Below are 27,977 nucleotides of genomic sequence, written 5' to 3' on the forward strand. Positions count from 1 at the left end.
TGCAATTCGGTTCTTTCGTACCTTCATTTGCAGCCGTGGTCCATCATCATCACAACATTTCAGAGCACTGTAGAACCGTACGCCTCCGCGATTTGCTGCCGGCGGCGAATCGCGGAGGCCACGGTAGAACATATTCCACCCTGATTAACTGTGTTAACTATGTCTGGTAGTCTGCATGTGTATACGGTATCGTCATGAACTGTGCGTTCGAACTCTGCCAAAGCCTGCATTTGTGCATATAAACTCTTAGTTCTCGCTTTCTGTTTTGGAAGGACTCTCGCGAAGGTTTCTTTTTTTCCCTCCCTGTCTTTTCTTTAGGATTTGTATGGGTTTATTTCTACAGAGAAGCTGTTCTTTCATGTCCCTTTGTTCACGAAAAGGCAGTACTATCCGACAGCACTCCAGCTCAGCGCTACCGCCATTGCTAGAGTGCCGTCCGACGACATTTGAATATTTAAAGACAGGGCTGAGACAGGCCAGAGCGTCTGCCGTTGGGGTCGAGAGGTTCCGTCTTAGCAGAGTCCTTCAATGCTTTTAAGGACTCTGGTCTTAGCTTGCTGCTACTAAGGGGGGTGGTTTGAGTCCGGCTTTTGGCGCACTTATTATTTTTTCTTTGGTTCTTAATTTTAATTTTCATGGCTTACGCTAGTTCTCGGTGTATTAAGCGTTTTTTGTTCGTTGGGCTATGTTAGGTTAGTTTAGGGGACGCTACGTTAATGTAGGGCGTAGCAGTGCCAGAAGCGGCATTTTTTCATCGGAACGCCGGTGGACATCGCTATAGTGGAGTGCTTACAGTACCGTCGGACGGCACCGTATACACAGCCTTGCGAAAGACTTACATAGTTACACACCTACCGAGGAGTACATATCCTCAGAGGTGTATTGAGAAGCGCTCTCTGCCATTAAGCCCTACCGTTCGCTTGGAGTGAGTGTGCCAATTAGCGTGTTTGCTTACTTAACGGTTACCTAACGGGAAGCCTATGCTATGCGGGCAACATGCGCGTAAAGGTTCATTGGCCGGAGGTTTTATTTGGAGTTCCCTCATTTTAGAGCGAACGCACGCTGCGAGATCTAGCGCCCTCAAAAGGTACCCGCAGCTTGTCGTGCAGTAAATTTGACCGGTTTGCCCTCTGTTATGCTCGAATGTAAGACTACTTGTAGTTAGGCTTACAGGGAACAGAGCACATTCCCACAGAGGTGTATTAGGCAACGCCTACTCCCGGGATTTGATTTCATGCAAGTCCCAATAGCCGCACACTTGAGTATTTGAGCACTCATTGGGGAGTACTTTCGAGCACTATACTTCCAGCCAATTAAAACAAAGCAGGATATGCCCACACAGCAGTATTGACCAATGCTCTCATCGGAATTTTTCATTTTGTGGCGAGTCCCGAAACTCCCACAGTGCAACCAACATAGCACAGGGCGCATATATATATGCGCCCATATATATACTCACTGATCCTGGAGCCATAGACAAAAGCCACCGACTGTGCTGCTGATATGTGCGGTGTAAACAGCAGCGACGGATGGCTGACGTTCACAGTCTACGTCCCTTCTGGAATATCTAACGCAGACATCGGCATCATCGTGAATGTTGCTTGTCGCATGGCTGAGCGAATGCCGAGACACTTGACATGATTATCGCCGGTGACTTTGATGTTGACGTCGTGAAACACGACAAGAAGGACTGGTTCCGAATTTTTGTGTCGAACAACTTTGTACTCGCATGGTACAACGACCCAAATCAACCATTGCAAGCACGCGCAGCACATAATATTTGGACTTCCTTTATGCCACAAGGTTATTGCACTATCATTGCTATAAAACCCTCGTCAGCCGGTGCAGGGGTTTCGCAACAGCTTTTTTGGGCATCCACTTTCACAGGGTCGGGGTGGCGTATCAAATTTTTTGTGACAGATTCATCTGAAATATCCGGCTCACAACCAGGGACCTTGTCTAAACAATCCCTTGGCAATTGATAAAGTACGTGAACAGAAGAATCTTTGAAAACGATTCACCCGAACCCCATTACACTTCAGATTCGGTATATATACATCGAAGTGTCAAAGCTATGGCAAGAGATCGGTTCAGAAGCAAAGCCGCAAAGGATCTCCTCAACAAAAATACACTAACAGCTTGTGCCAAGTGATAAGTGCGAGTACTGCAATTGATCATAGAGAATTTTTGTGCTTCCTTTGGAGACATTTGACAACACAGGAAACCAACTCAGTAATAAACAAATGAACAAACAAACAAACAATAATTAAATAATTAAGCCAACATATGAACCAGCAGAGAGAGAGAGAGAGAGAGAGAGAGAGAGAGAGAGAGAGAGAGAGAGAGAGAGAGAGAGAGAGAGAGAGAGAGAGAGAGCAGCTTTATTGAGCTGCCTGCAGGAGTAGACACTTCCTCCACGCAGGGAGGGAAAATGCTGCTCCAACGTGGCCTGTACGGTAATCTCGACTTCCTGCTCCCAGAGGTCGAGCGTCCTCGCTACTCCCGGGGACTCGAGAGGGCCGCCGTCCCTTGGCACGGGGGCCGCGTCTCTTGTCCGCGGTTTCGTTCGGTCGCTGTCGTTCCAGGGCTGCCGAGACCTGCTGGACGGCCTGAAGTTGCATGTCTGTGTCGTAGCACCACGTGGCAGCTTCTAGCTTCGGAGGGATTGCCGTCACCTCGTTGGCTTCGCGCGGGCGAGTTCTGCGGTCCCAGAGGATGTGAGCCGCAGTGGCTCGCTCCTTGGCGTACAGTCTACACAGGTCACTGTCGTACACGCTCGGGCACACGTGTTTCGCTAGCACTGGGGTAAGCAGGGACCCCGTTTATAATTGTCTGTATAGCACGGCCTGATTCCGGGACAGGCCCGGTGGGGCGGTGGCATAGTCTGTCTGTTCAGGCGGTACCATTTCACGATTTCGTTGTAGGTGGTCATCTTGTCTAGCACTGCACTGCGGGTCACACTCCGAATCGGTCAAGGGTGCGGCCGCGCGGTTGGTAAGTCCGCGCGCGACCGCGTTGGCCGTCTCTTTGTGGTTCGCGTATCCACGGTTCGACACTGCAATGCGTGAGGCTTTGCGCAATATGCGCGCAGCCTCACTGCCCACATGTCCCTTGGCGTAGTTTTTCACCGCTGTCCGCGAGTCGCACAGCACTGTGGTGCACCCGGGGTCGAAGATGGCTAGGGCGATGGCTACCTCCTTTGCCCTGTGCGCGTCTGGGGTCCGGGCGCTCGCTGCGGTTCGGGTCGCTTCCGTCGGCGCGTTGACGACCACCGCTGCGTATGCGTTGCTCCTCTTGTTAGGGTATTCGGCCGCGTCCACGTATACCGCGCCGTGATCTCTGGCGTAGAGGTCCACGAGGGCTTTTGCCCGCTCGAGCCTGCGTTCCTTGTTGAACTCAGGGTTCATGTTCCGTGGGAGGGGGCAAACCGTGAGTTTCCTAGCGATACTGTTCGGGATGGGTGCGTCCCTGTCGTATGTGGCCGAGGGCGCTTCCAGGCTGAGGTCCTGCTATATGTGTCTGGCAGACAGTGTGTGGCAGACAGTGTGTCTGGCAGACAGTCTAACAGACAGTGTGTCTGGCAGACAATATGTGTCTGGCAGTTTTTAAATTACTTTTTGCGGTAATGAGTAATGTAATAAATTACGTTCGAGTGTTGGGAATTTAGTAATGTAATAAATTAGTTCAGGCCAGTAATTTCAGGGAAATTACTCATTACTTTCCCAATTACTTTCGACTACAATATAGCCTGTCAGCTTCTCTTACGACATGAAAAGTTGACCAAGAAAAGTTGACCAAGTAGAGTTCCAAAAGCCCAGAGAGTCTCTGGACATTGGAACCCTACGAACGCGAAAGAAACAACGCTTCGATGAGCGAGAGAGAGAACAAACTTTTATTTTCCGCAGGACATAAGTCCAGGTCCTAATTTGAAAGTTCAATTCACCGGATCCACGTAGTACTCCAGAATGCCCGTGCGGATGCGGTGCACGTGTTTGTAGAGAGCTTCCTGGGCAGCCTGGATGTTTACTGTCGGCGGGGGAGACAGCCAGAGCTCCCAGGAGGTAATGGAGGCGTGGGATGGGGCAAGAGATGGCGGGGTGCAGTCCCAATAAGAATGAGGGATGGATGGGTAGGAAGAACAGGTGGGACAGGAAGGATGGCCAGGGCGCCGATAGATGCGGTGAAGAATGTGATGGAAGGGGAGGAGCCTGCCGAATGAAGCCCGCAGCCTCACGAGTTAGACGGAAACTGGGGGGGGGGGGGGGGGGGGGGGGGTACAGGGCACGAGATAGGCGTTGGGGGTAACGGCGGGAAGCGCGGTGTTAAGTACGAAAAATCGGCGGGTGGTACAAGGTTGGCCAGGACATGGGCGGACCCGAGAGCTCTGCCTGCTTTCTCGTGCCTCTTCGTTCCCTTTTCATGCGTTCCAAGAACGCCGCGGCAACAGTCAGTCGGGTTAGACAAAAACCTGCAGATTGCATATATATGTATGAGTGTAAATAAAGTGTATATGAGTTGGTAGTGTATGAGTGATGAATTTTTGATAAAGTAATTTCAAAGTAATTTCGTTACCTTCGAAAAGTAATAGTAAATTAATGTCATTACTTTCAGCCACCTGTAATTTCTAATGTAATTTAATTACATGTTAGAAAATTTTAGGAAAGTAATGAGTAATGTAATTTAATTACTTTTTAGAAGTGATTCTGACATCCCTGGTGTCTGCCCGTTAGGGTTGTAGAGAGGCGTTCGAGTTGAGCCGTCCTGTGCTTCTGCTATCGATCTCGTCAAACAATAAATAAATAAATTGTTCTAAATAAAACAGTCAAATGTGCAAGGCTCAGTAAATAAGGGTGACGTGCGCAGTACGCCGAGCAATCGCGTGGCACTTCTCCCGGGCGGTAAGTAAAAGATGTTCGGCCCTTACATCCTGTGGAGTTGGTTGACGAGTGATATCATAATCAGAGAAGCCATTCAGAGCACGGCGCTAGTGTCATGATGATGATGATTATGATGATGATGATTAGTGGCTCTCCCTTTGAATCGGGGCGTCGGTTGTCAGGAACCGATTTGCCTGTTTTATTACGCTTACTTGCCCTACTCTCAGCTAACCAAATAGATTTGCTTCCATCCTCCCATCTCCCCCTCTTCCCTCCCTCATCGCTCGGACGGAATGAAATTACACGGTAAACAAGAAAGTTAGTGACCAAAAACTGGTTTTGTACGAAATAAAACGGTGCGTTTAAATAAAAAGCAGTCGCGGGGTGGTTTGTGGAATGGGTTTTCCATTTGCCGCCAACTACAGCAAGACGCGGACATCTTTAAAAAAAATTTGTAAAGTTTGATTGATTGATCAATTGATTTAAGGTTTTAACGTGCCGACGCAACGCAGGTGATGAGACGCGCCGTAGTGGAGGGTTCCGAATTAATTTTGACCACCTGGGGATTTTTAACATGCGCTGAAATCTCGTACACACGGGCATTTTTGCTTTTCGCCTCCATCAGAAAAGCGGCCGCCGCGGCCGCAAATCGAACCCGTGACCTCGTGCTCAGCAGCGCAACGCCTTAGCCACTGAGCCACCGCGGCGGGTTACTTGTACAAGGTTCGCACGAAAAGTGTGGCTGTTCCAAGCAGTTCGCAACCGTCGTCTCGGCTTCGAAAATACACTTCTCTTCCTAATGAGCAGCGCCGCAACTCCTAATTCGCAGGCAACTTCACCGCATACAGCGCCGTCATTTCTGTTTTCGTGTTCACTGTGCCGGCAATGAATTCATAACCCACCCGATTCGCAACTCTGGTTATATAACGTTCCGCTCAGGGCAGCGTACGCGCGCGGCATGCAGTTCAAGGAGAAACGCATTTGTGAACGCTTCTTTCAACACCCCGCTCAGGCATATGCGTTCATGGAAGTCCAAAACGAAAACGAAACTGCCTGCACGATTCAATCCATAGTAACTTCCACAAGCCATCGAGCGCCAATCCGTATCCAGAACTACCCATCACGCCCATTGCGGCGGACGATCGCCAACCCCCACGCAGCCTCCCATGTATGCGGCGCTGGGTCGTTTCGGGCAACGTGACTCGTCTCGCGCCCGGCGAAGAGGAACGGTGCGTTCGCCCGGCCTTTTTCTGTGAGCGTCTTCTGTGTCTTTGAGACGTGGTCAGCAATACAGCTAAATCAAAGGTTAACCAAGTGAAACCAAGACTCAACCGGACTAAGCCAAGCCTTTGCTTTGCATATCCAAGGTTGAGCTAAGCCGCAGCCATTTTTCTTCTTTTGTTTCTTTGTTTTGCAGGATGCGCACCGGAGGCCACATTCCCCCCTCAATTAAAAGCAAAGCACTGCTACTCCCCTTGCAGAACTGGCGTCTCAAGCTCGTGCAAAAATTGACAAGGCTGTTCAAGTTAAACCAGGAGCCCTTGTAAACAAATTTGTTTACGCCCTAGATGGTTCGAATGATAATTCTTTTACCGGATTGCCCTCACTAGTTGACAGTGTCTGGTTACGGCCTATATGAGAGAATACAGCCAGTTGCCCATGAACAGCCACGCCGGTGCAGTCCATGCCTGAAAAACAACAGAAACGCAGATTATTATACATACCAAGTTGTATAAAGTGTCCGTTACTTTTATAGAAAATACATATTCTTGAATAGCTCCACTCAACTCCTATGAACTCAACCCTTGCGCACTCGCACTGACTCAAGCTCTCGGGGGACTGCAAGCTCTGGTCGAATAAACCATGTTAACTCAAAGTTCTATTATTTTCTGCTTTTTGGCACTGAATCGTGTATACGTTCTTCAGCAAAGGCACCAGTTTTTAAACGCCGTCGCAGCGTCAGACTACGACCCGATACCAAAAATAGGAAATCAATTCACCAGCTTACTGTGAAATGCCCCAAGAAAGGCGGTTGCTTAACTTGCTCAGGTAAGTCTCACAGGATGTTTACTTTTAGCTCTGTTGTACAACGGGCATAGGTCAGAAAGTGGGTTATCTGCCAGGTAGCGGTAAGATTACTGATAATGTAGATTAAGCATACAAACTTAAAGGGACCCAGAAAAGCTTTGTGAAGGTGGCAATCAAATGCATTCAGGTGGTAGAACACATAACGGGGGATTTTTGAGCCAAGTGTGAGCCCCATATGTTGTACGGATAATTTGTAAACAATTTTTGAAGATAGCCTTTCTCAGCCGATGAGCGCGACGCCGCAGCGAGCCGATCGCTGCTGACGCAACGGCGAGGCGCCCCCTGATTCGCCCAATCGCCGGCGAGGTGCGCCGCCGGCAACGTCACTACCATTGGCTTCCGGCTGGTCTTCCTGCTTCCTGCGGGATCCCGAGTAGGCGTAGAATACCGGATTTCTGCAGCGACGTTCCGATACGAGCTCTCCGCGTCCTCTGGATCTGGATAAAGATGAGTTATTCGTGCCACGTCGTTGGCTGCAAAGCGAGCGACTGGAGTGCATGGTGTCAAACTGAGGCACTCTCTGCCGAAGGATCCGCACTTGCGAGCTGTTTGGCTGGAGCGCATCGGCCTCTCCGAGTCGGTGGCGACCTAAAGAGGCAGGGTGTCGCTATACCGGTCGAAGCTCATATCCGCGCTCATTGCGAGGAGACGCTGTTTGAGGTGCGGATCCATCAGTTGAATGATACCGCGACGATTGCAGACTGTGCAAAGGCATTACGCGCAGCGGTGAGTTCGTCACGTCGAAAGCTTTGCTTTGGATAAGAGGCCGTGTAATCGTCATGTGCGCGCTTAACTCGCAGCATAATTATCAGCGGCGTAGCATGTTCAGACGGTTGTCGTAAGGTTTTCGTGACGCAAGGATTGTTCACCTGAATTCATGCTTGTTTTGGCCGACGGCATGCAGCTTGCGTCTGACCATGTAATGTCTGCGTTCCGAGTGCGTGTAAGCTCTTTATGGCGTCAAGTCATGTTTTGTGTGTAAGCGAGCCGGGTAGAATTATAATCCCGTTGTTATATGACATTGGAGCGATTTGCTGCGTAATATGTGCTTGGTCGGTGCGGGGCAAATTGAGACTATAAAGAGAAAAAAAAATTGCGGCTAGGTAAAACAAAATTTACACCACCTTCCCGCGAGGGGAACCATGGGGTAGATGCGGCGCATCGGGGGTTTCCGTTGCGTTTCCGTTATGTTAGCGTGTCCATTAGGCAGTTTTAGCATATCGTTACCGTGTGTGCGTTACCGTTTACCGTGTTACCGGAAGCCTCTGGCGACGGTGAAGCCTGTGCCGGCAAGTTACCGTTCGCGGTAACTCTCGCGCTGCGCAGTCGACTCCCGCAAACACGGTAAACGGTAACGTAAACACGGTAACGATATGCTAAAACTGCCTATTCCGTATTTTACGCAGCATGTTCACCCCGATGCGTCGCATCTACCCCATGGTTCCCCTCGCGGGAAGATGGTGTAAATTTTCATCGGGGTGGCCGGTGCTTGTTACGGTTTGCGCCGACCATCGCGATAGCAGGCCTGTTAGTCTCCATTCAAATCATCGGTGGTCATCGGAGGATGTCATCGGAGGAGCGGCGCAGTTACCGCGTTTATATGCAGCGGAATGAGAGAGAGTAGCGCATAGCAGCGCATGCGCATGTGTTAACCGAGCGCAAGCTGCGCGCAAGGTTTTAGTAGGGGCGCCACTAAAATCCCCCCAGCGGCCCGTTTCGAAAGTAGTCGCGGGAGGCTCCGGCCCGCTCCCCACTGTCGCCGCTGCTTTTGCAACACGTTCACGACTGAAATTTACCGTTTCTATGCCTTGCAAATGCTTTTTGATGTGCAGCAGTCACTCTATTCGCAAATGTGGTGTATTTACAAGAGTCTTTGTTTCTGACGCGATCTTAATGCGCTAAATTCGGTCCGTATACGCCTCGAGCGAGGGGCGCCACTGAAATCCCCCCTAGTGGCCCGTTTCGAAAGCAGCTGCGGGAGTCTCCGTCCTGCTCCCCACTGTGGCCGCTGCTTTTGCATCACGTTCACGACTGAGATTTACCGTTTGCGGGTGTTGGAAATCCATATATATGTGGAGCAGTCACTCTGTTCGCATATGGGGTGTGTTTACGAGAGTTTAAATGTTTATGACGCGATCTTAATGTGGGACATTCGGCCTGCATAAGCGCCAGGCAAGTTTCACAGGTCAGCGTCGCGGAAACGGCGTATGCATGGATCTGTTTGTAGTAACACTCCTGAAATTTACTAACAGTGTCTCCGTAATCAGCGTTTCCTCAGATTGTCGTGCTACGGCTATACACTACGATGTAAATCGGTTTTGTGCGTTTACGTAAATAAAATCTAGCGGAGCCCTCATACCTGACAGCACGCCAGTTACGTTTGCCTATATCATACTTCATATATTCATCACGACCATTTTATAAGCCAGTTTGTCTTAATTTCGCGAACATTCAACGAAAGTAAGATGGATAATGCAAAATTATACTCGGGGATCAGCACACGACAAAGGGTCGTCTGATCGTGAGGTGAGCGCCCGTAAATATCCATATGCTACATACTCGTATATCCTCCGCGAGCAGCGCGGAGACGGGCTTGGAATATAATCCGCGTCCGCGACTAAACGCGTCTTCGAAACATCGTGATATGGCACAGGGAGCCTGAAAAAAGCACAAACTGAAATCAGAGGGCCTTATCAGATACCACACTCTTCCAACGAAACCTTTCATCGCTTGTGAACTGCCTACCTTGTATACTTACAAAAATGCGTCCGCCGAACGATAAGCTAGCTGCTCGTTGAAGTCGAAAAACAAAATGACAGTGAACGCTAGATTTGTGCAGTGGCGAATTCCATTGGGAGAACAGGAGCAAGTGGAGCGAGCAGCTAGAGCAGCGCACGGGAGTAACGGGGACGTGTGCTTTCGTTCCGCGAATGAAACATTCGCGCTGCTCCGGGAGCAGTGAAAAGAGGGGGAGGGCGTGATGTCAAGAGTTATGTGACCAAACGTTTCCTGCTCTCGCTTCCCGGAGCATTTCGCGCGCTCGTGTTGCCCGCACGCTGTTCCTCGCCAGTTTTGCCAGATACGCGCCGGTGATTTTGTGTCTGCCTTCCGCATGGCGACGAATGAAGAAGCCGAGCGGATGTTCATGTCCATGATAGGGTCACCATCGTATCTCCCAAAAGTTAGCTGCGCACGATAACAGCACCCGCCGTCTTTTCCAGATACGACTCTACCTTCGGTCGCTGCTCCGGCGGGGTGAACAGGTGCTCGAACATAAACTCATGCAATGTCAAATCGTCGTCGTCGACGCTGCTGCTGCTGCTGTCCGATGAGGAGTTTGCGCTTGAATCTGTGGTGCTTTCATCATCTAAAAGTAGCAGCATCGTCCAGACGGCCGCGCTTAGCTGCTGCCGTACGCACTGTGCGACTATCGCGGCTGCTGGATTCCGCCATTTTTCCTCCGCCACCCGGGGATAAAACCAGAAATGACGTAAAAGAGGTCATGTGACTTCCTCGGCGTTCCCTGTTACTCCGCCGCTGTCGACGGAGTACCGAGAACTGCTCTCGGCTGCTCTCGGCGCCAAAAAAGTGCTCCTCCTCGACCAATGAAACACAACGCCCCTGCTCCTGCCCGACCACTGGAAGACGCCAGAACTCGCGAGAGCACTTTGGGTGCAGTTAGAACTGCACCTGTTCGCCCAATGGAAAGCGCTATAAACGAATTCATTGCTTGATTCCAAGTAGCTCTTTATTCCAAGTAAATTCTTTATTCCAAGCTCTTTATTCCAAGAATTCCAAGTAGCTCTTTATTGTTCTTCAACCCTTCCAGGCGCGAAGAACAAATCCTATTCTACTCGGGATGGCGTTCTATGATTTGAAGAAAATTACTTTTACTCTCTTGTCCTGGACTGACGACCCGGCCCACTAACCAGATCGATTTAATTGTTAAACAAAGTTTTCCCCTCCTCCCCTTACTCCTCCTCCTCCTCCTCTTGAGTGCAGTTTTCCTATAACACATATCCGAATATCGGGAAGATATGTCTGTGCAAAATGTTCCGAAATATCCCTCCAGGTCTTAACAAACATATATGTGTTACTATATATTTAACAAAGACGTGACTCGTTTTGCTCAATAAACCAGCTGGTTAGATGCCTGGTATAGAATCAGCACGCGCGTATATACACACTGGGTTATTTGGAACTCAACCTACAGTTTTTGCAGTCTATAGTGCATGTCGGCAAACTTTCATGCCTTGACAACGTAAACTGATGTGACAAAACGCGTTCGAGCGTTCGGCAAGGTTGCAAAAACTGTTTTACCTTACCTATGATAACCGGGAATCGTGATGCCTTCTGCCAAAGCCGATAGCCCTGAAGGCCTAGAATTTGTTTTGGTCTTCCATTTTCGCTGTTGTCGGTTATTAGCAGCTGACTGTTCCTTTTGTTCGAATGCTTACATGAGAAGCTGACGCCTAGCTCCGACTCTTCGCGCTCCGCACACCGGCTTCTCAAGGAATGGGGTGGCGCCGGCAATGTTTCTCCCGTAGCGGTATCCAAAACTATACTTTAATTGACACCATGAGCTAGTGTATGCGATTTTAAGCCTATTATTATGATAAAAAGTTACCCACACGCCAATTCTGGTGCGGACAAGCATCAGACGTTGACCGAGCGCAAAGAAACAGCAGGGAGAGCGATCCTGAGTGAAGCAGACGACAAATGCGAGGATCCCTAAGTTGACGTCACGGAGGCGCGCTTCGCAGCGCCGCCTGTGTTCGCGCTCACCGCCAATAGCTAGTTCTCGTTGGCGTGCTGTTGCCATAAGCACCGACTGCTCGAAGGCAGTGGGCACAGGCCAGAATCAGCAGACCCTTTCCCTGGTGCGAACACGCTTTTTACGATACAGGCATGAGTGAGGCAAGCTCCAAATATGGGGGAAAAGCGCATGGCATTTGAACGTATGCGGTGTCGCGGAGGGCGTTCATCCACTGCGTTGGCCTCGGCTATTGATTGCTACGATTCCAAGCCGTCCTGGGAGGCTTATCTTAGGACTTTTACAGCCGACAACATGGCAGAAGCGCGGTATGATGATTACTGAAATATTGAGAACGCCCATCCAACGGTAGCGTCGGATATCAAGCATGTTGTTTTACAGAACCGAAACTTGTTTGAATGCTAATCTTGGACGTCGTCCAATCACGGTGCACCTCCTCCCGACGTCACAGCCTTTAGTTGGTGCGGCCGCCGCAGACCACGCATGGTAGATTTTAAGTGCCGAGAACTTTAGGCGCTCGCCTTGTCGGCCTAGCTCAACCCAAGTATATGGAGCACCGAGGCGGCGTCCCGGGGTAACGCTGTTGTTCGTGGCGTACCCTAGAGGCTTCGAAAGCCAAACGGTTTATATAGTCATAAGCGTTCAAAACTCCTGAAACGCTGGCGCTTGTCAAACATCTTCCCCGTTGTTTAGCGCAAAGAAAACTATACTTACATTTGAGGAAAAATATACGTAATTAACCGGCAGCGCCCGCGTTCCTTTAGTTAGGTTGGTTTTTACGATAGTAAACGCAAAATGTGGCAGTGCAACGCCGGCACGTGCGGGGACAAAAGCACAAAGAGAACAGAACTCCCGCTGGCGCAGTTTCGGGCAGCGGGCGCGCGAGCACTGCGAAGGCGGGAAATTGGAATTTCACTTGGTGGTAACAGTGAGCAGAGAACGCCGCTACAGCCCGTTACCTGCCGTTACGGCGATTCACTGCTCTGCACTTCCGACAGATTACACGTTGAGTGGAACGGCTTTAATTTTCTTCTATCGGGCTTTATGAAATAATTACCGACTTATCGACCGGATAAGCGATGAAAAGTGTGTTAATTTGAGCCAGCCTGCGCAGTGCAAGCAAAAACGGGGGGCCTGGCAAATTCACTTTAGTGTCTCTTTAAACACTGGAGTTTCTGCAGTTTTGTTTGTGCATAGTGCGTGCTACTGGGTGATAATTACCATCCAGTATCGCCCTAATTGGTGAGGGGGATACTGGGTGTGGGCGATACTGGAGTCCGTGCAAGGTACAGTGTGGCACCTGGGAATCTCAATCGACTACCTCAAGCTTGCGCATTTGGGTGATGGATGGTAAGCGATTTCTATGGGAGCGGGCACACGGCCTGTTAACACATTACCGCTGCAGACAACTTGCGAGGCTCTTGTTCTTGCAGGCCTTGCTGCTCGCGTAATTCACCTCATCAAGTAGTCAAGGTGACAATAAAGGCTGAATACCATTTTTTCACAGAAAGATCTTGCATTTCGCAGCTCTTTCGGCTTTTGTTTGAAGGTATCAATGGTGCCTTGTTCGCTGAAAAACAAAAAAATTAAAGCCTCCTTTCCACATTTTTGGGACAGTTAACAGCTAACACATCGAAAGTGCCCAGAACGAGCCATGGCCCTATGTTTTCAACTTTATTAGATCGGCGCCATTTTCCTGAAAGCTTGTCTAATTAGCTTTCACTGTCATGAAGGATATAAAAAAAGTAAGACAAACCACCTTTTGCCTGAGCTGCATAGTTTGTCATAATACAATGTTCCAACTTGTCAAAGTGACCTCCTGTGTCCCTAGGCCTTCAAATAGTCGATGAGAATTTCAAGCTTGTGCAAAAGTTGTGCTTCTTGTCACAGCAACATGTTTTTCTAATTGGACATGTCACTTGCAGGTACAATTTTGATGTGAAGTACAAAATCTGCGGCGTCATTATATCGTTCATTGTCTGCCGGCTGCCACAAAAATATGTTTTCAGTTCTGCGCAAACTGGCCAGTTTCAGCAATGAAGTTTAAACAATTTTGTGCCCAACATGCAACAAAATTTCATTTAGCCTGGAATCGAGTGACAGCTGCACAATGCCATTGTGTCACAGCGATTGCCCATTAAGATACTCTTTCCAGCGAATTGGCATTGACCCAACAAAAAAATATGTGCATGCACATTACACCTGGTGTCAGGCAAAAAAAGACAAGCTCCACGTTGGAAGATTTTTTTTGGGAATCTGCCTTGTTTTATTGCGCACCTGATGACTGTATCCCCTCATATAACAGAAAAAGGAAAGAGAACCAGTACCGCATACAGCGGTCTTAACACGTCCTTTTCTGTCTTCACACACAGGTGACACGAAGAAAAAAAACCTCAAAACTCAACAGCATCCTTACACAAAAAACTCTCATTTGTCAGCACAACATTACTCTCGCTGATGACCTTGCACAGAATATAGAGAAAGTGAGAAGAAAAAAAGGGGAGCGAGGAGGAGAAAAACAAAAACATTGCAGCGGCTGCCCCTACAGAAAGCCGAACGGTCCGGCCGTACACAATCGCAAAACAAGAGAGAACTTGCGGGTAATACGAGGCTGTGTTACTGCACGGTTGTCACCAGTGAACGGAACATTCTGTGAGCAGTGACTTAAGAAAACGGTTGATGCAAAGCCGGCCATAAGGAGAACATCGTGCTTTAGTGGCTCGTTTCAGACACATAGCAAACCTCCAAGTTTCAGGGTCGATAAGCCAGAGACAAAAAACACAGTGCGCGCACGAAAAAATAGAAAAAACAAGTACTAAATTTAAGCACACAAGCAGCAGCTTTTCACCCCAACATAAAAGACATCCCTCCAAAGGGCTAATGGCAAATTGTCATGGTTACACTCAGCAGACAGCAATAAACTGAACAAGCAACAAAATGCTGATTAAATGGAAACACTTAATCTATATAGCACCACTGAAAAAAAGCTACAGAAAATTGAGAAACACGCAGTGTGTTTTTCATAGACAGCTAATACGTGATTGCAGCCATTTTCTGTTTCTGCTTCGTCCTCCACATAAGCAAATAAAAGGAAAAGACACAAAATTGCTGGAAAATGTGTACTGAATTCGTGCGCACGCAAAACATTGACTAGCTGGGGAAATATGCCAACAAGACAAAAAACTCAAAGTTCTCAGCTTTCAAGAAAACATTCAATGATGTTCATTATAGTTCAGGGCCATAAAATAGGAGAGAAGTGAGCGAGCATCATACAAAATTTACACTGTTCGTGATGTCAGCTTAGAATTGGGATAACAGTACCTGAGTTCCAATTACAACAAAGAGCTCTACATTATAGGCATAAAATGCCAAGTGTGCACATCAAGTAAAGCTCTGTGAAAGCATACAGGCTTATGCAGGTCTCACAGTGCCAAGGTTTGGTTAAAAGGACCATGAAAACAAAACACGTTTGGTTCATTCAAAATATTGCCTCGTCTGAATAACAATTATGCCAATTTTAACGCCCACTTCAAACAACCGAGCTAGATAATAAGGAAAACTGTTTAAAAACTGGTGACTCACAAGCTACATTCTAAACTGCCTCTGCGAGAGCTATCGTCGAGAAAAGTTACCACCAATAAACATAATCATGTGACTGCTGTGGTGCCTTAACACACTGATTACTCTATTTTTTGGTACCTCACCAATGGTGTGATAACTGACATTATGCAGTACAAAATTTGAAAGCTTTCCAATATATGTGATCATTTTTTTATGAAGACAGTGTCCCTTGGGAACTTGATTGTAGTTGTATGTATGCTGCTTTCAAGGTCCCTTTAAGTTGTCTCAGAATTGGTCACAGCATACGCCTTTGGCGATTTCAGTCCTACGAGCACTTTCCCTCGTGTTGCGATTTGCCTGCAATTCAAACTTGCCACTTAAAGTCAGTGTAGCTGTCGAACTATGGCAGGGTCAGACAATACTGCATATTTTCAAAGAAACACTTGAATTATCAGAAGTTCACCCCTGTTGTCTTTACTGTGCACGTACGCGGTAAGAAAATTATAGAATGGTAGACAGAACATGAACAATAAAAGCTGCGCTGCTTAAAAGGCATGAACCACACGCCACAGTTTGATTCGGCCAACTTTTCATCTAGACTTATCTAAAACCTCTGGGATTGGAAACTAAATCCATGAAAGCACCAATCTCGACTAAAAGGAGAACAAAACCAAGAGTTGTGTCTGCACCACATGCTTTGAACCAATTTCTTTCCCACTGACAACACATGCTTCAGCAAAGGGTCATGCCATGGATGCACACCTCCAGGTAAAAAGGTATTTGCCCGAGGCAAGACGCGTACGTATTAAGCACATGGACGTATAATTCCCGGTGGCGCACTCGTCAACACCAAAGTTTGCTAACTTCAGCCCCAGGCTACCAGGGGCCGCTAAGAGACGTATACGGCGGCAACGGAATGGGCAACCTGTCCTGTCGGGTTTGAAGGGTGGGCAAAGAATACAACTGTGCATCACAAATTTGAGCACGGAGTTAAGGTCTTCCAACCACCACAATGTGCGGTGCTTGCGTGAGCACAGCAACAGTGTGATGGGCAGCGACGGTACATCAGCCAAAGAGGTGCTGCTACATGCCATTGGCAGAAATCTTGACTGTAGGCAAGGTTCACACCCACAGAAAAAAAGAAATGAGCGCACAACAGTTACATTTTTGTATACAAGTGCAGCTACATTCACACATCCTTCTCTTTTCGAGCTGTTCTCATCACACGCTGAATTCAATCTCAAGTTATTTTACAGTTACCTTTAGGTGGAAAACGCGCCGGGGCCCGGAAGGAAGTTGAATACACTTCAATCCAAAATATGATTTCAAGATACCCGCATAGAACTCCGGTCCCCGCCGGCCATCCCGCTAAATGGTAATGAGGAACTCTTTTGCCACACTGCAGAACAGCAGCAAAAAAAAAAACCGTTGCACACATCACTTCACTTCATTCCTCCTTTAATCCGTTTCTCGTGCTCGTTCTCAAGTCATCTCTCCCATTTTTGCTGTCACTTCCTGTTCTTTTCTAAGCAATGATTCGGAACACACCTACTAGTGTAACAAAAGGCAGCCAGGAACCTCAATTTTCTGTATGCATCACCCGTCCTTATTTTAAATTGCATGTTTTAGAAGCACCAGCGCCACTAAATGTTAGAATTTTCTCGACAAACTGCTGTGCTGGCTTACTCCCCCCTTATATGGTGCAACAAGTGCATTTTCGTCGGCGGGCATTTAAAATGTGCAGAGCACATGTGGCTTGATTGCCGCTCATCATGTGACATCTAAAAATATGTCCCACTTAGAATCAGGCTATACTAGCAACTTGTGGCTTAGAGAGCAAAAAAAGAATAGGGTATTAAAATGCACGTGTGCGATAAGTGGAAACCTGCAAGTAAACGTCGAATACTCGGCAGACAGGAGGAGCACTTGTGTGGTAAGAGGAGAGGTGCAAACTGAGGATTTTACACTCTTCAATCAACTGTCTTTGGCGCATTTGCTTGATGGAGGTTGGGAACAATTGGTGATGTTCTTACAGCATTTGATATTGTTAATGCTCACCACCCATTTTGTGTTGTTCCACAAGTGCTCTGTGGATGCCTACTCCTAGACCTGTGAATTGAAGTGTCGTCAGGGCTAAAATTATCAGTCAATTAACAATCTCTGTGCATCTTTATCGTTAGCCTGGCATACCTTTGTTGCACAGTCAGGAGGTATTCTAAGTCAGATTCTGCAAGGTCCCCTTTACCTGTTTTTTCTGCGCTGTTAACAAAATGCCTAAATTAATAAAATAAAAATTATACACCTCTCACACATTCCCAAGAAAATGAGATGTGATGACAAACCCCCTTTCTGCATAATGCAGAGTCAGTTGCCTGTTAAAAAACATCCACCAACTCTGTAGACAACAAAGTAAAAAGAAAGATGCAATTTTTGCAGCATACAAATTTCTGTGCGAAAATTTGTATGGGGCATTTGATAATCTAAGAGCATGAGAAGGCAATGCAGTTTGAATCACGCCTCTTGAAATAGACGACTACAACTGTATCGTGACATTGCCAAGTTTTTGGTTAGCCCCAACTAGTATGCAGGAACAGTTTAAGTGCCAGGCCCAACTAGAGGAAGGAACAGACAGGAACGGGGCGCACCTTTCCTGTCTGTTTTCCTTACTCCAGTTGTGCCTGGCACTTAACCTGTTCCCATGATGAAGTACCAACTAGCTCGCATCGGCACATTAATTCAGTAGTATGCAGGAATTTTGATGAGAAATTCGGTGGCACAGAACTTTAGCAATGTTTTTACGTTCAGAAAGAAAGGCAATAATCAATTTACGCGCGAGTTGTGAGCTAGAGAACTTCCTGCAAGTTTCAATCTGCATTACAAACTGTCAGGACAAATGGAAATGAGGGCATTCGTGCAAAACCTGACCGTACACAATTGCAAGTGTTTCAATATTCCCCGCATGGCCTCCAACTCGCAATCACACGTTCACTCGTGACAAAACAAGACAAGGACGACGGACAAAAAATTAATTGAAGAAAAAAGGACCACTCAAAATGCAACACAGTGTCCAGTACAAAAATGAAAAGGAGGGAGGATAAACAAGAAACTCTAAAAGGCAAGAATAAGGGAAACACAATTGAAATGAAACAACTATGCAGCGAAACAAACAAGGAAAGAATAAATCAATGCCAGGACACGCCCCGCTGCGTTCCCCCTATGTGTGCGCTAGCACGTGTATAAATCCCTGAATGTTGACAGGAGAACGGCACGGGGCATCGGCATACTGACGTACATGCGCAGCCATCCAGTTTTAAACAGGAAAAAAACAAAAGAAGATTATGGAGAGAGAGAGAAAGAGAGCAAAGAGGAGATTGCACGACAAGACACTGCCCCACATGACATAAGAAAACAAAGAGACCAGGAACAAACCCTACCAGGAGTAAAACAGACATAAGAAATCCACACTAACAACACTTCTCTTTCCTTGGGAAAGAAAAGTCAAATGAAAGAAAAACAGAGAGACAGCGAGAAAGGAAGAGAGAAGACTCCTGCTTCACCATCTTCTGCTCTTCCCAGGTGATTATACAACACAAATTACTGTTGCACACTTCCCTGAACTTTTCTTTCTCACCGTTAAGACAACAAAAAATACCCGCTTTTCAACGATGTTGCTTCTATTGCAAAATGCTCTCCGTGTACATGCCGTATGCATGCATGTGAGTGTGTGTGTGTGCGTGCATGCAAGCGACTGTTTTCAAATGTCTGGTGTGAATTTTTAGGGGATGAGTGATGCGACGTGAGTCAGTGGTTCCATTGGCACTGAGGACGAAAGCATGTGCTCTTAGCAGCGAGAAAACTTCTTTCAAGAAATGAAAAGCGCAATGGCACAAGCATCCACTATCGATCAGCATTCCGAGGAGAGAAAAAAATGGGAAAGTTTAGGTGAGCTGTTATATGCAAGCAGTGAGTAAAGATACTCTCCCAGTTGTTGGTAGGCATGTGGTGGATTCAGGAAGGGGGCAGAAGGACGGAGACCGCTTTTTCCGAGTGCCCCCAAAAATAGCATTAGCATGCTCAGCAGGTGCCACCCTCCCTACCCTTCTGGCCATGCTTTAAGTGACGCATCTTGCCATTCCGCCTCCCCTGAGGGAGGGATCAGTCACTCTGGATCCATCAGCATTGAAACACCATTTCTGACAGCCTCAGAGACAACCCGTAAAAGAGAGCTCATTCCCAGCTTCGTACACTAAGGGTATCACTGCAGTGGCATGAAAAAGCAGCTGCATTGACATATACAACAAGAACGGAGCTGTTTTTTTAATCCAATAGTTAAGATTACAACAAATCAATTAGGCCATGTGATATGACAAATGCTGTGAACTTCCGGCCCTGCTGCATCAATTTAATGGTTTAGCATTTCCTTTTTTTTTTCACAGGCTGATGAAGCTGTTTCAGCATGCAGCCAAATCAGCTTTAAAGCAATGAACTTCTCACTTTTGCAATTAAAAGAACTCGATATGAAATATATAGGTGCATTAAGGGACAGGAAATGTGGATTAAATAGTGAATGAAAAGCCACTGGCACAAGATACAAGCATCAAAACTGATGCGTTATTGATTAAAATAACTGTTTCGGCTAGGCTAACAACCAATGGTGGCAAGTGTAGGAACTTTCACATTTCAGCCCTTGTAGATTGCATACACCACTGGGAACGAGGCTCTAAGACGGAGCGGGATGGAGCAAACAAGAAGAGACATCGGAATGTGCGGTGACCAAAAAATAATTAGGCTTCATTGTGTGCCTGCCAGGTGCAAAAGCTTGTTTCCAGAAGCGAACATCTTAGCTTTGGTGTGCAGGCAAGTAAACGTAATCTGCCCGAACGTAAGCCGCAGTAACCAAGGAGCAGATGAGTTGTTCAATTTGGAGATCAGTGGCAGTACTACAGCACCGAAAGCTGTGCCCTCGTCACAAAACCATCCAAGTACGCACTTGGGGAAACATACATTTACGCTATGTATCTAGCACATCAAAACCAGATTATACAGCAGAGATTGCAGAGGGTGCAGCGAGGACCTAAAAAGAGGGGTGAGAACCCGTAGATATGGCAGACTGCTATAATCCAAGTTTGTCTTTTGTTTTTGATGAACAGACTAGTAGTTAGGGTTCGTCCAAGTACAAAGTACTCACACTCATCAAGACAAAGCAAACGAAGCAAGGTCTTCAGTTCAGTAATTAGCTCCATCACGGTGAACAGCCGTCATGTACAACACCAAGCAGGGGAGAAACCTCTCGGATCGATGCGCATCGTAGGATTCATGACACAAGTACTCACAAACGACTCTCACCACACCTCCCTCGTTCACTCGTGGGTATAATACTAGTAGGTGTTATCTCGACAAATGAACGCCATTTCTAGTGTTTGACACGCACCTCATATACATATATGTATATATATATATATATATATTTAAATTACGTTAACATATTTTTGAGTTTGCTGCTTCCGTGAGTTTGATTTCAAGTGTGGGGTGAGACAGAACGACTGAAACTACGTCCAGCTCCTTCTCTCTTTGCATGCTCTCCTGCACTGGCACTGTCACGAAACGCCCAGGTCAATTTCTAATAGCTCAAGAAAAATACCGTGGCTACCAAAGATAAGTCGCACGTAACCTACGAGTGGATGACAACGGTGGCTGCACTTTTGGTGGCCAGCCCAGAACATCCAGTGTAAATACCTTCCACGTTGCATGCAAGCCATGCCAATTACCAATTCCTTCAAGATGAAAATTTGTGCTTTAACATGAAGTGACTCAGAAGCAATTTTTTAGTCACCTTTTCATGCCATGCCTAATTTTAGCTTGAAGTGCGCAAGTTGATGGCTTGATGAGGACAAACATGTGGCAGAGATGACGGCAATTTCTCATTCAGAGGTAGCGCTGTCGCGATAACTATCGGACCGTTCAGGCGCCTCGGCCATCAGCACGTTTTGTGAACAATGCGTGCACAGGAAAGCGGATACATCTCGAGAAATGCATTCAAGCCCGAAGGTGTACCAAGGCCTCGGTCTTGGGTTTGTCTTGACAGCCATCCCACCGGACATATGTACAGGACACGATCAACAATGCACAGATGGGGGGAAAACTTTCCTAAATACGAGCCAACGTTGTAATACAAAAATTGGATACATCTCCTCTTTGACGCTTTCTCAGTTTCCTCCACAGAGAAAAAAAAGAAAAGCTTTGCAGCCCGCACGTAAGAAATGAAGTTGGTAGCAGGCAAAATACGCGTAAAATCCAGATAAATCTCTATCCAAGGTCAACACAACTATATCTGAAACTAACATTAGCCTCAGTGATCAGACACTGGTATAAAAAAATGTACACTGTATACATAATATGTCATAAGGATAAAACACTGTTTTATGTATAATGGCACTGGCAGCTATCTTCTCTCTCTTTCTTTTCACTTTCCCCTCTGGTTAAGTCCCTTTGCGACTTGAATCAGTGCTTGCCTGCCTTAAGTGCTTACCAAGTAGCGATCAAATGGTATGAATCCCCTAAAGATGCGAATGAATACTAGAGTGTGAGATTTTTGGTCCGAATGTTTTGCAATAAGTAAAAATGCAAATTTTGAGGTAGAGCGGTGAACAAACAGAAGTTACCGGCCTTGTATGAGGTAGCATCATTATGCCTTCCAAGCCGGCAGTGCTGCTCAAACATCGGAAACAAATCTAAACACACACGCACAAACAAAAAAGAAAAATCAAGTCGCCATCATGTAAAAAGGACAATGATAGGATGCACATACAACAGGCCCTGGACAGGTAGAACACATGGATATCTCAGTGGACTCCACAGCCTGAGCACAGTTTACACTATTTTACAGACGATTAATATGAACTCTTCTGCATTTGCAATATTCCCTGAGTTGCTTACTGCATTTACAGCATCGTACACAGCATCCCCTCGGCCCTGCCCGCGTGAAACAGCCGGGGCAAGGGCTTCGGGGGCTTCATCACCTGAGTTGGTTGCTTTCCACGAGTGGAAAAGACAAAAAAAAAGGAAAAAAGGAGCCTGCCGGGCCCGCGCTCCTGAATGCAGTGTTTCTTGTTGAGGTAGGCAGGGGGGGCCCGGCAGTCCGCGATAGGTGTAGCCAGTGGACAACAGTGCTATTCTAAACAGCGTCCATAGCATCAACACTGGTGGTCGCAATGCGAACACTCTTTCGCGCCAAACTAGAAGCAAAGAACACGCGTCATCGTCGGGGACACTGGGGCGTGAGGGACGTGGGGGCCAGGGAGAGGGACGGCCAGTCGCGCGTCCGCGCACGGGGCCTTGTGATATGATAGGAACTGGTGGAGGGAGGGGAAGGGTTTCCTCACTCTGCCTTGAGCAGGGCCGGCGGTGAGTGGGCGTGTGGCGGCGGCGGCGGCAGCTGGAGCTGCCGCGGAGGGTGGCTGGCGACGGTGGGGGGCGCGTGTGGGGGCGACGGCGTGGACGCGTTGCTCGCGAGCGACGCGGGCGAGTGCAGCGCGCCCAGTGGCGGCGGCAGGGGGGGCGGGGGGCTGCCCAGGTGCAGGCCGGGCGGCGGGGGCGAGGCTCCACCGGCGGCGGCGCCCCCCGGGGGCGGGTTGATGCGCTTCTCCTTCTGTCGCCGGTTGCAGAACCAGACGCGGACCACCTCCTTCTCCATGGAGAGGCCCTCGGCCAGCACGGCTATCTCCTCCGACGTGGGCTTGGGGTTCTGCACGAATGCCTTCTCGAGCGCCACACGCACGCTCGTCTCGATGCTGGTGCGCTTCTTGCGGCGCCGGCCGATCGACTCCGGCGTGGTGTGGGCGTTGGCGAGGGCAGCCGGGTTGTTGAGCGAGGCGTCCGCGTCCTCGAGCCATCGCTGCAGCAGCGGCTTCAGCTTGCACATGTTCTTGAAGCTCAGGTTGAGCGCCTCGAACCGGGAGATGGTGGTCTGGCTGAAGTCATTGCCATACAGCTTTCCCATAGCCAGGCCCACATCTCCCTGTGTGAAACCTGCACCATGAAACAAGATGCACACATCCGCATGAGAAATTCCCAGCCGTCCACTCGGCACACCTTTTCCCTCACAGCAGAACAGCCGTGAATGGCGCGCAATGTCATGAATTGGTGGTTGCAGAGGCATTGACAAGGATATAACACCATAGTCGGTCACAGTTACCAGAGCATTGGCGTTGACATTAAACCTTGATATAACAAAGCTGCACTTCGCGGCAGAAAATTTGTGGCATCGCACACCTCACTAGATCTGGGTTTTGCTGTTCCAACTGTTCAAACGGTTTCTCGCTTGGAGACAAAATGCAAGCTTGATTCATTCATAAGATTGCCTCGTTAGAATAACCTCGACACCACTTTTGACGCTAACTATAAGCTATGTAAATTTTGATGCCAACTCAAATAAGCTATGTAATGAGAAGAACAGAGAATAGGCATAAAACTCACCACCTACTTTGCCATACTGAACTTAGGTCGTATTACGGCCAGCTCATTGCGATTGGATGAGGCCGACAAAATCCAAAGCAAATTAAAGAGGAATTTCATCCAGCTATTTTAGCTTTGGTTTAGTGCATACTCTTTTCACATCACTGAGAATGGTGGGGTACACAATGAAAGTTACCGATGCGCACGTAAACATCGAAACACACGACAATGGCCAACTGGAATAAGTGACCAACGACACTGCCACTTACAAGACCCTGTGTGTTGAGCCATAAAAAATGTTTTACAAAATGATTAATATCAACAGTTATGAAAATACGTCAGGTACAAGTTTGGTCACAAGCAAACAGAGTGCAGACAGTGGTCCTGAATAGTATTGCGGCGCCATCTAAGGAGGTGGAAGGTAGCCAAAGTAACAAAAAATGGGTTCTACCAATAGCGGCAGCCTCAGTCAACATACTAACTTTTGTTTTAGGTATCTGCCCACAATATGAATTCGCTGACATCATGAAACATACGATGCAGTGGGAGAATTGAAATTTTGGGTTAAACTGTTTAATTTCTCAGGGAATGAAGCATCGTTTGGTGCTGGACAAGTGCTAAGGGCACTATAAAAACCCCAAATCTTTCAAATAAAACAAACTCGTATTTTGTCTTATATACCAAGGTTGGATATACATACCACAATTACCTACAGGCCTACGATTTTCACATCTTATTAGTATCGACCATTAAATTTACACTATGCTAGAAACACTTGTTAGGTCGTAAAGGCATCAGTTATGCCCAGCAACATACCGAGCTTGATCCGCCTTTGCTTGAACGTTTTGGCAAACTGCTCGAGCTCTTCCAAGTCCGTCATTTCCTCTGGACTTGGCTCCGCTGGTCTCGATTTGACTTGGTGAGGACCTGTCGGCGCTTGCTGCAAGGCGATGGCAAGAGAAACAGCATGAGAACAGAGCCCGACCTGTTTGAGCATCGACAAAGGAAGACACGAGGAACAGCAGCAGCAGTGGGACGCACCTTGTGCTGAATGTGAGCCATGTTGTGTGGCGACTGGTGCAGTGCCCGGCTGTGCTCCTGTTGCTGCTGGTGCTGCTGCTGCTGCTGCTGCTGTTGCTGCTGGTGCTGCTGCAGCTGGTGCAGCTGCTGCTGAGCGGCGGCGGCAGCGGCAGCCACCGTGGCCGCTGCCGCCTGCGACGAGAGCACCCCGGGGGGCAGTGCCTGGCTGGCCTGCAGCTGCAGGCTCTGCAGGCTCTGCTGCATCAGGCCCTGCTGGAGGAGACCCTGCAGGCACGTGTGCACGACGCCGTTACATGGGGACCACCACAGAAATCTTCGAAAAGATGAGCCTCGCACTCTCAGGGTGGGGCTCTTCCGTTATCAGTGTCGGACTCCGTAAAAAGCAATCCAGCATTCATTTTTTACATATATGACGTGGAGAATCCTGACTACTTACGAATTATCCGACATGAGTACGAGTCTGTGAATCAAGGAGCCCGAGCAAAAGGAGCTTTTTTCGCGTACTTTCAATGCACCTAGGGTTAGATGTTGACTTGAAAGGGGTGCAATACGTAGTTGCAGCTCTGCTTTCCTCATTGAAGCAGACACACAGGGCTTTCAAACACTTTATAATCATCACTTGTAAGCAGCTAATTTGAAAACATTTGGACATGAAAACATGGTCCCTATGTATGAGGCACTTGCCACTAATACAGCATTTTCATATCCTGAATAGGCACGTTATCTCAGTGGATTATTGCAAGCCCACGTGCCCCTGAAATAGGTGTGTTGGCATGTCCCCGATTGCTGGGAACAAACAGGTGAAATGTCTCGGGCATATAAAAAATGTTTAGGAAGCAGATAGTTTAAAATATTGCTCTCAAATGCAACTTCCTCTGCAATGGAAGCATCACGCACTGTACCTCCACATGAAAAAATAGTTGGAAGAGATGAACCCCAATACAGAAACGATTCTCTCATGGTTGTGTTGAATGTGTGTGGGCTTAAGATCAGGCAGCGAAAATTTTTCAGAGCACAAAAATGAAAACCCACTTCCGTTAAAAATGCTTAAAGTAAACTAGTCAGTGCAGATCATTCAAATTCAATAATTCCAGCTCACAAGGGCTACCTGCTCAGTGACATTGGGAAAGCGATGACAAAAGCTGCAAGCATTTTGCAAAACTGGAAATGGAGGCTGTGAGCGAGGACTGAAAACTTGCGAAATACCCTAGTGGACGAGACAGCAGCGCTTCACTTACCTGGTTCTGCAGAAAGAGTTGCGCTTGTACATTTGCTGGCAGCTGTCCCGGCTGCAAAAACACAAATTGCCCCATTTGATTTTGAAAGTTTTGCTGATGCTGCTGGAGTTGCTGTTGTAGATGATGGAGCTCCTGGCTGCTGACTGGAAGCCCGGGAAGACCAGAGGCTGTCGGCAACTGTGGAAGCAGGGGGTAAAAAACGCTTTACCATCCCTTGCAAAAGGAAGTTGAGAGAAGCACGAAAGCTTTCACACATCAAAACTGCATCGAAAATGTGTCACAACCTTCTCTAAAGGTGTGCCCAACCTTCACGGAAAGTGTGTCCAATCGATCGTCAAGTTTTCAAAGACACAAATCGCAAACGCTGAATGAACCAATGCGACACAATTTTATACAAATGACCTAAATGTGTGCCAATATGTGGTTTATGAAATAAAGGAATACCAATGCACTCCTTCTTCATGATTGACGCAAGATTGATGTCTTGTCTGAAACCTTTCGTTTTTCACGATTTTCATGTAACTGTTCTGACACAATGAAATCCCTCTTTCACGCACGCACCATGTATCTTAAGAAGATTAGCATATAGCGCATTTATTTTGCGTATACTGATAGCAAAAAAAAACATAAGAAAGAAAACACAAGCTGCACATGTGCGTGCACATTCACACTGCCCTGGCTAGAAAGTCAACCTCCCTATCAGCAAGTCTTTAAAGAGGGTTTGCTAATACATCTGCTGTTTTTCAATGATATGAAACGACTCCACAACCTCGCGGGTGAGCTGACCTTTGTGTTGATACACCACCTCAGTATCTTCAAAGCATGGGTTGCATTTGCACTTGCCACAGTCTCATCGGAGCTTTTCGGTCAGCCAACCAGTCATGAGAAATGCATCGATTTTCCGACAGGAAGCCATTAGACCCACTAAGAAAGCTTCCACTTTAAGAGCTTGCTTGAGCCTTTTGAGTTATCGGCTTGCATAAAACAGGAATGGGAACAGGCGCGGGCAAACGGTTGTCCCCTCAATGCATGCTTATCAAACTGCAAAGCGGCACTTGCTTACTTTGCCGACATGCTGCAACTGCTGAGCCAATCCAGCCTGCATTAGGAGGTTGGGCTGTGTGCCCTGGGCTCCAGCTACCATCAGCTGCAAAACAGACGAGTACAGTTAGAGTGCAATAAGAAAACCCCCCACACACTCAAAGAGGTGATCGAAGTGTATCTTTGGGAGTTTGCCATATTTTTTCCAAGGGCAAGCAAACAATGCAGAGGGTACCCATGAGGAGTAGGGAGGAACCAAATAATGGGCATTTAAAACTGAACACATCCAGAAATAACTAGGCGTTATCACAAGTCTCCTGTCATTAGTAAGGAAAACAAACAGTCAATTAGCCTCCACAGCAACTTCAAGAATGAAACTAACACAATTTATAACCTCAGTCACAGACCCAGTCTGGTGTCCCCTTTCCCTTGTTCCTGTGGAAGCGTCTCGATCTGGGGGGGATTACAAAATACAAGCTCGTTTTATTCTAAAGATTTGGTGTTTTATAGTGCCCCAAGTGCTTGCCCGGCAGCAAACAATGCTTTATTCACTGAGAAATTAAACATTTTAAGTCAGAATTTTAATTCTCCTGGTGAATCGTCTGTTTCATGACATCAGTGGGGATGTGTTCAGGGGATAGGTACTTGAAACAGAAGTTAGTATGTTTGACTAAGGCTGCTGTGAACGGCGTGAGGTGTCTTTTGTGGCCTTTTGTTTACTGTCCGCCTTCATAGGTGGTGCTGGAATACTGTTCAGAGAATGCTGTTTGCGCAGTTGGTCTGTTTTTGAAGGGTTCGTACGTGGCCTACTTTTGTTGCGTTTAATAGTAACTGTTTGTGAAAGAATGGGTATCCTCGACAAACAGGGTCGCAAAAGTGGCGATGTTGCTTACACTAGTTGGC

The 27,977-nt window shown here is 47.5% G+C and overlaps 1 protein-coding gene across 9 annotated transcripts in view; it reads right to left on the reverse strand.

Moving 5' to 3' along the window:
- Positions 1-13,977: 13,977 nt before the first annotated feature.
- Positions 13,978-27,977, reverse strand: part of LOC144179063 (uncharacterized) — a 367,429-nt gene continuing 353,429 nt past the window's right edge. For all 9 annotated transcript variants that reach the window (XM_077707253.1, XM_077707254.1, XM_077707255.1 and 6 more), the window contains 5 exons: positions 27,097-27,180; positions 26,034-26,210; positions 24,796-25,059; positions 24,571-24,694; positions 13,978-23,328 (listed from right to left, as the gene is read on the reverse strand). In XM_077707253.1, coding sequence (XP_077563379.1) covers positions 22,679-23,328; positions 24,571-24,694; positions 24,796-25,059; positions 26,034-26,210; positions 27,097-27,180 — 1,299 coding nt within the window. In that variant the 3' untranslated portion in view covers positions 13,978-22,678. The remainder of the gene's footprint in view (positions 23,329-24,570; positions 24,695-24,795; positions 25,060-26,033; positions 26,211-27,096; positions 27,181-27,977) is intronic.

Source organism: Haemaphysalis longicornis, unplaced genomic scaffold, assembly GCF_048455015.1.
Source record: "Haemaphysalis longicornis isolate Haplotype H1 unplaced genomic scaffold, Haemaphysalis longicornis Haplotype H1 scaffold_4, whole genome shotgun sequence".
NCBI lineage: Eukaryota > Metazoa > Arthropoda > Arachnida > Ixodida > Ixodidae > Haemaphysalis > Haemaphysalis longicornis.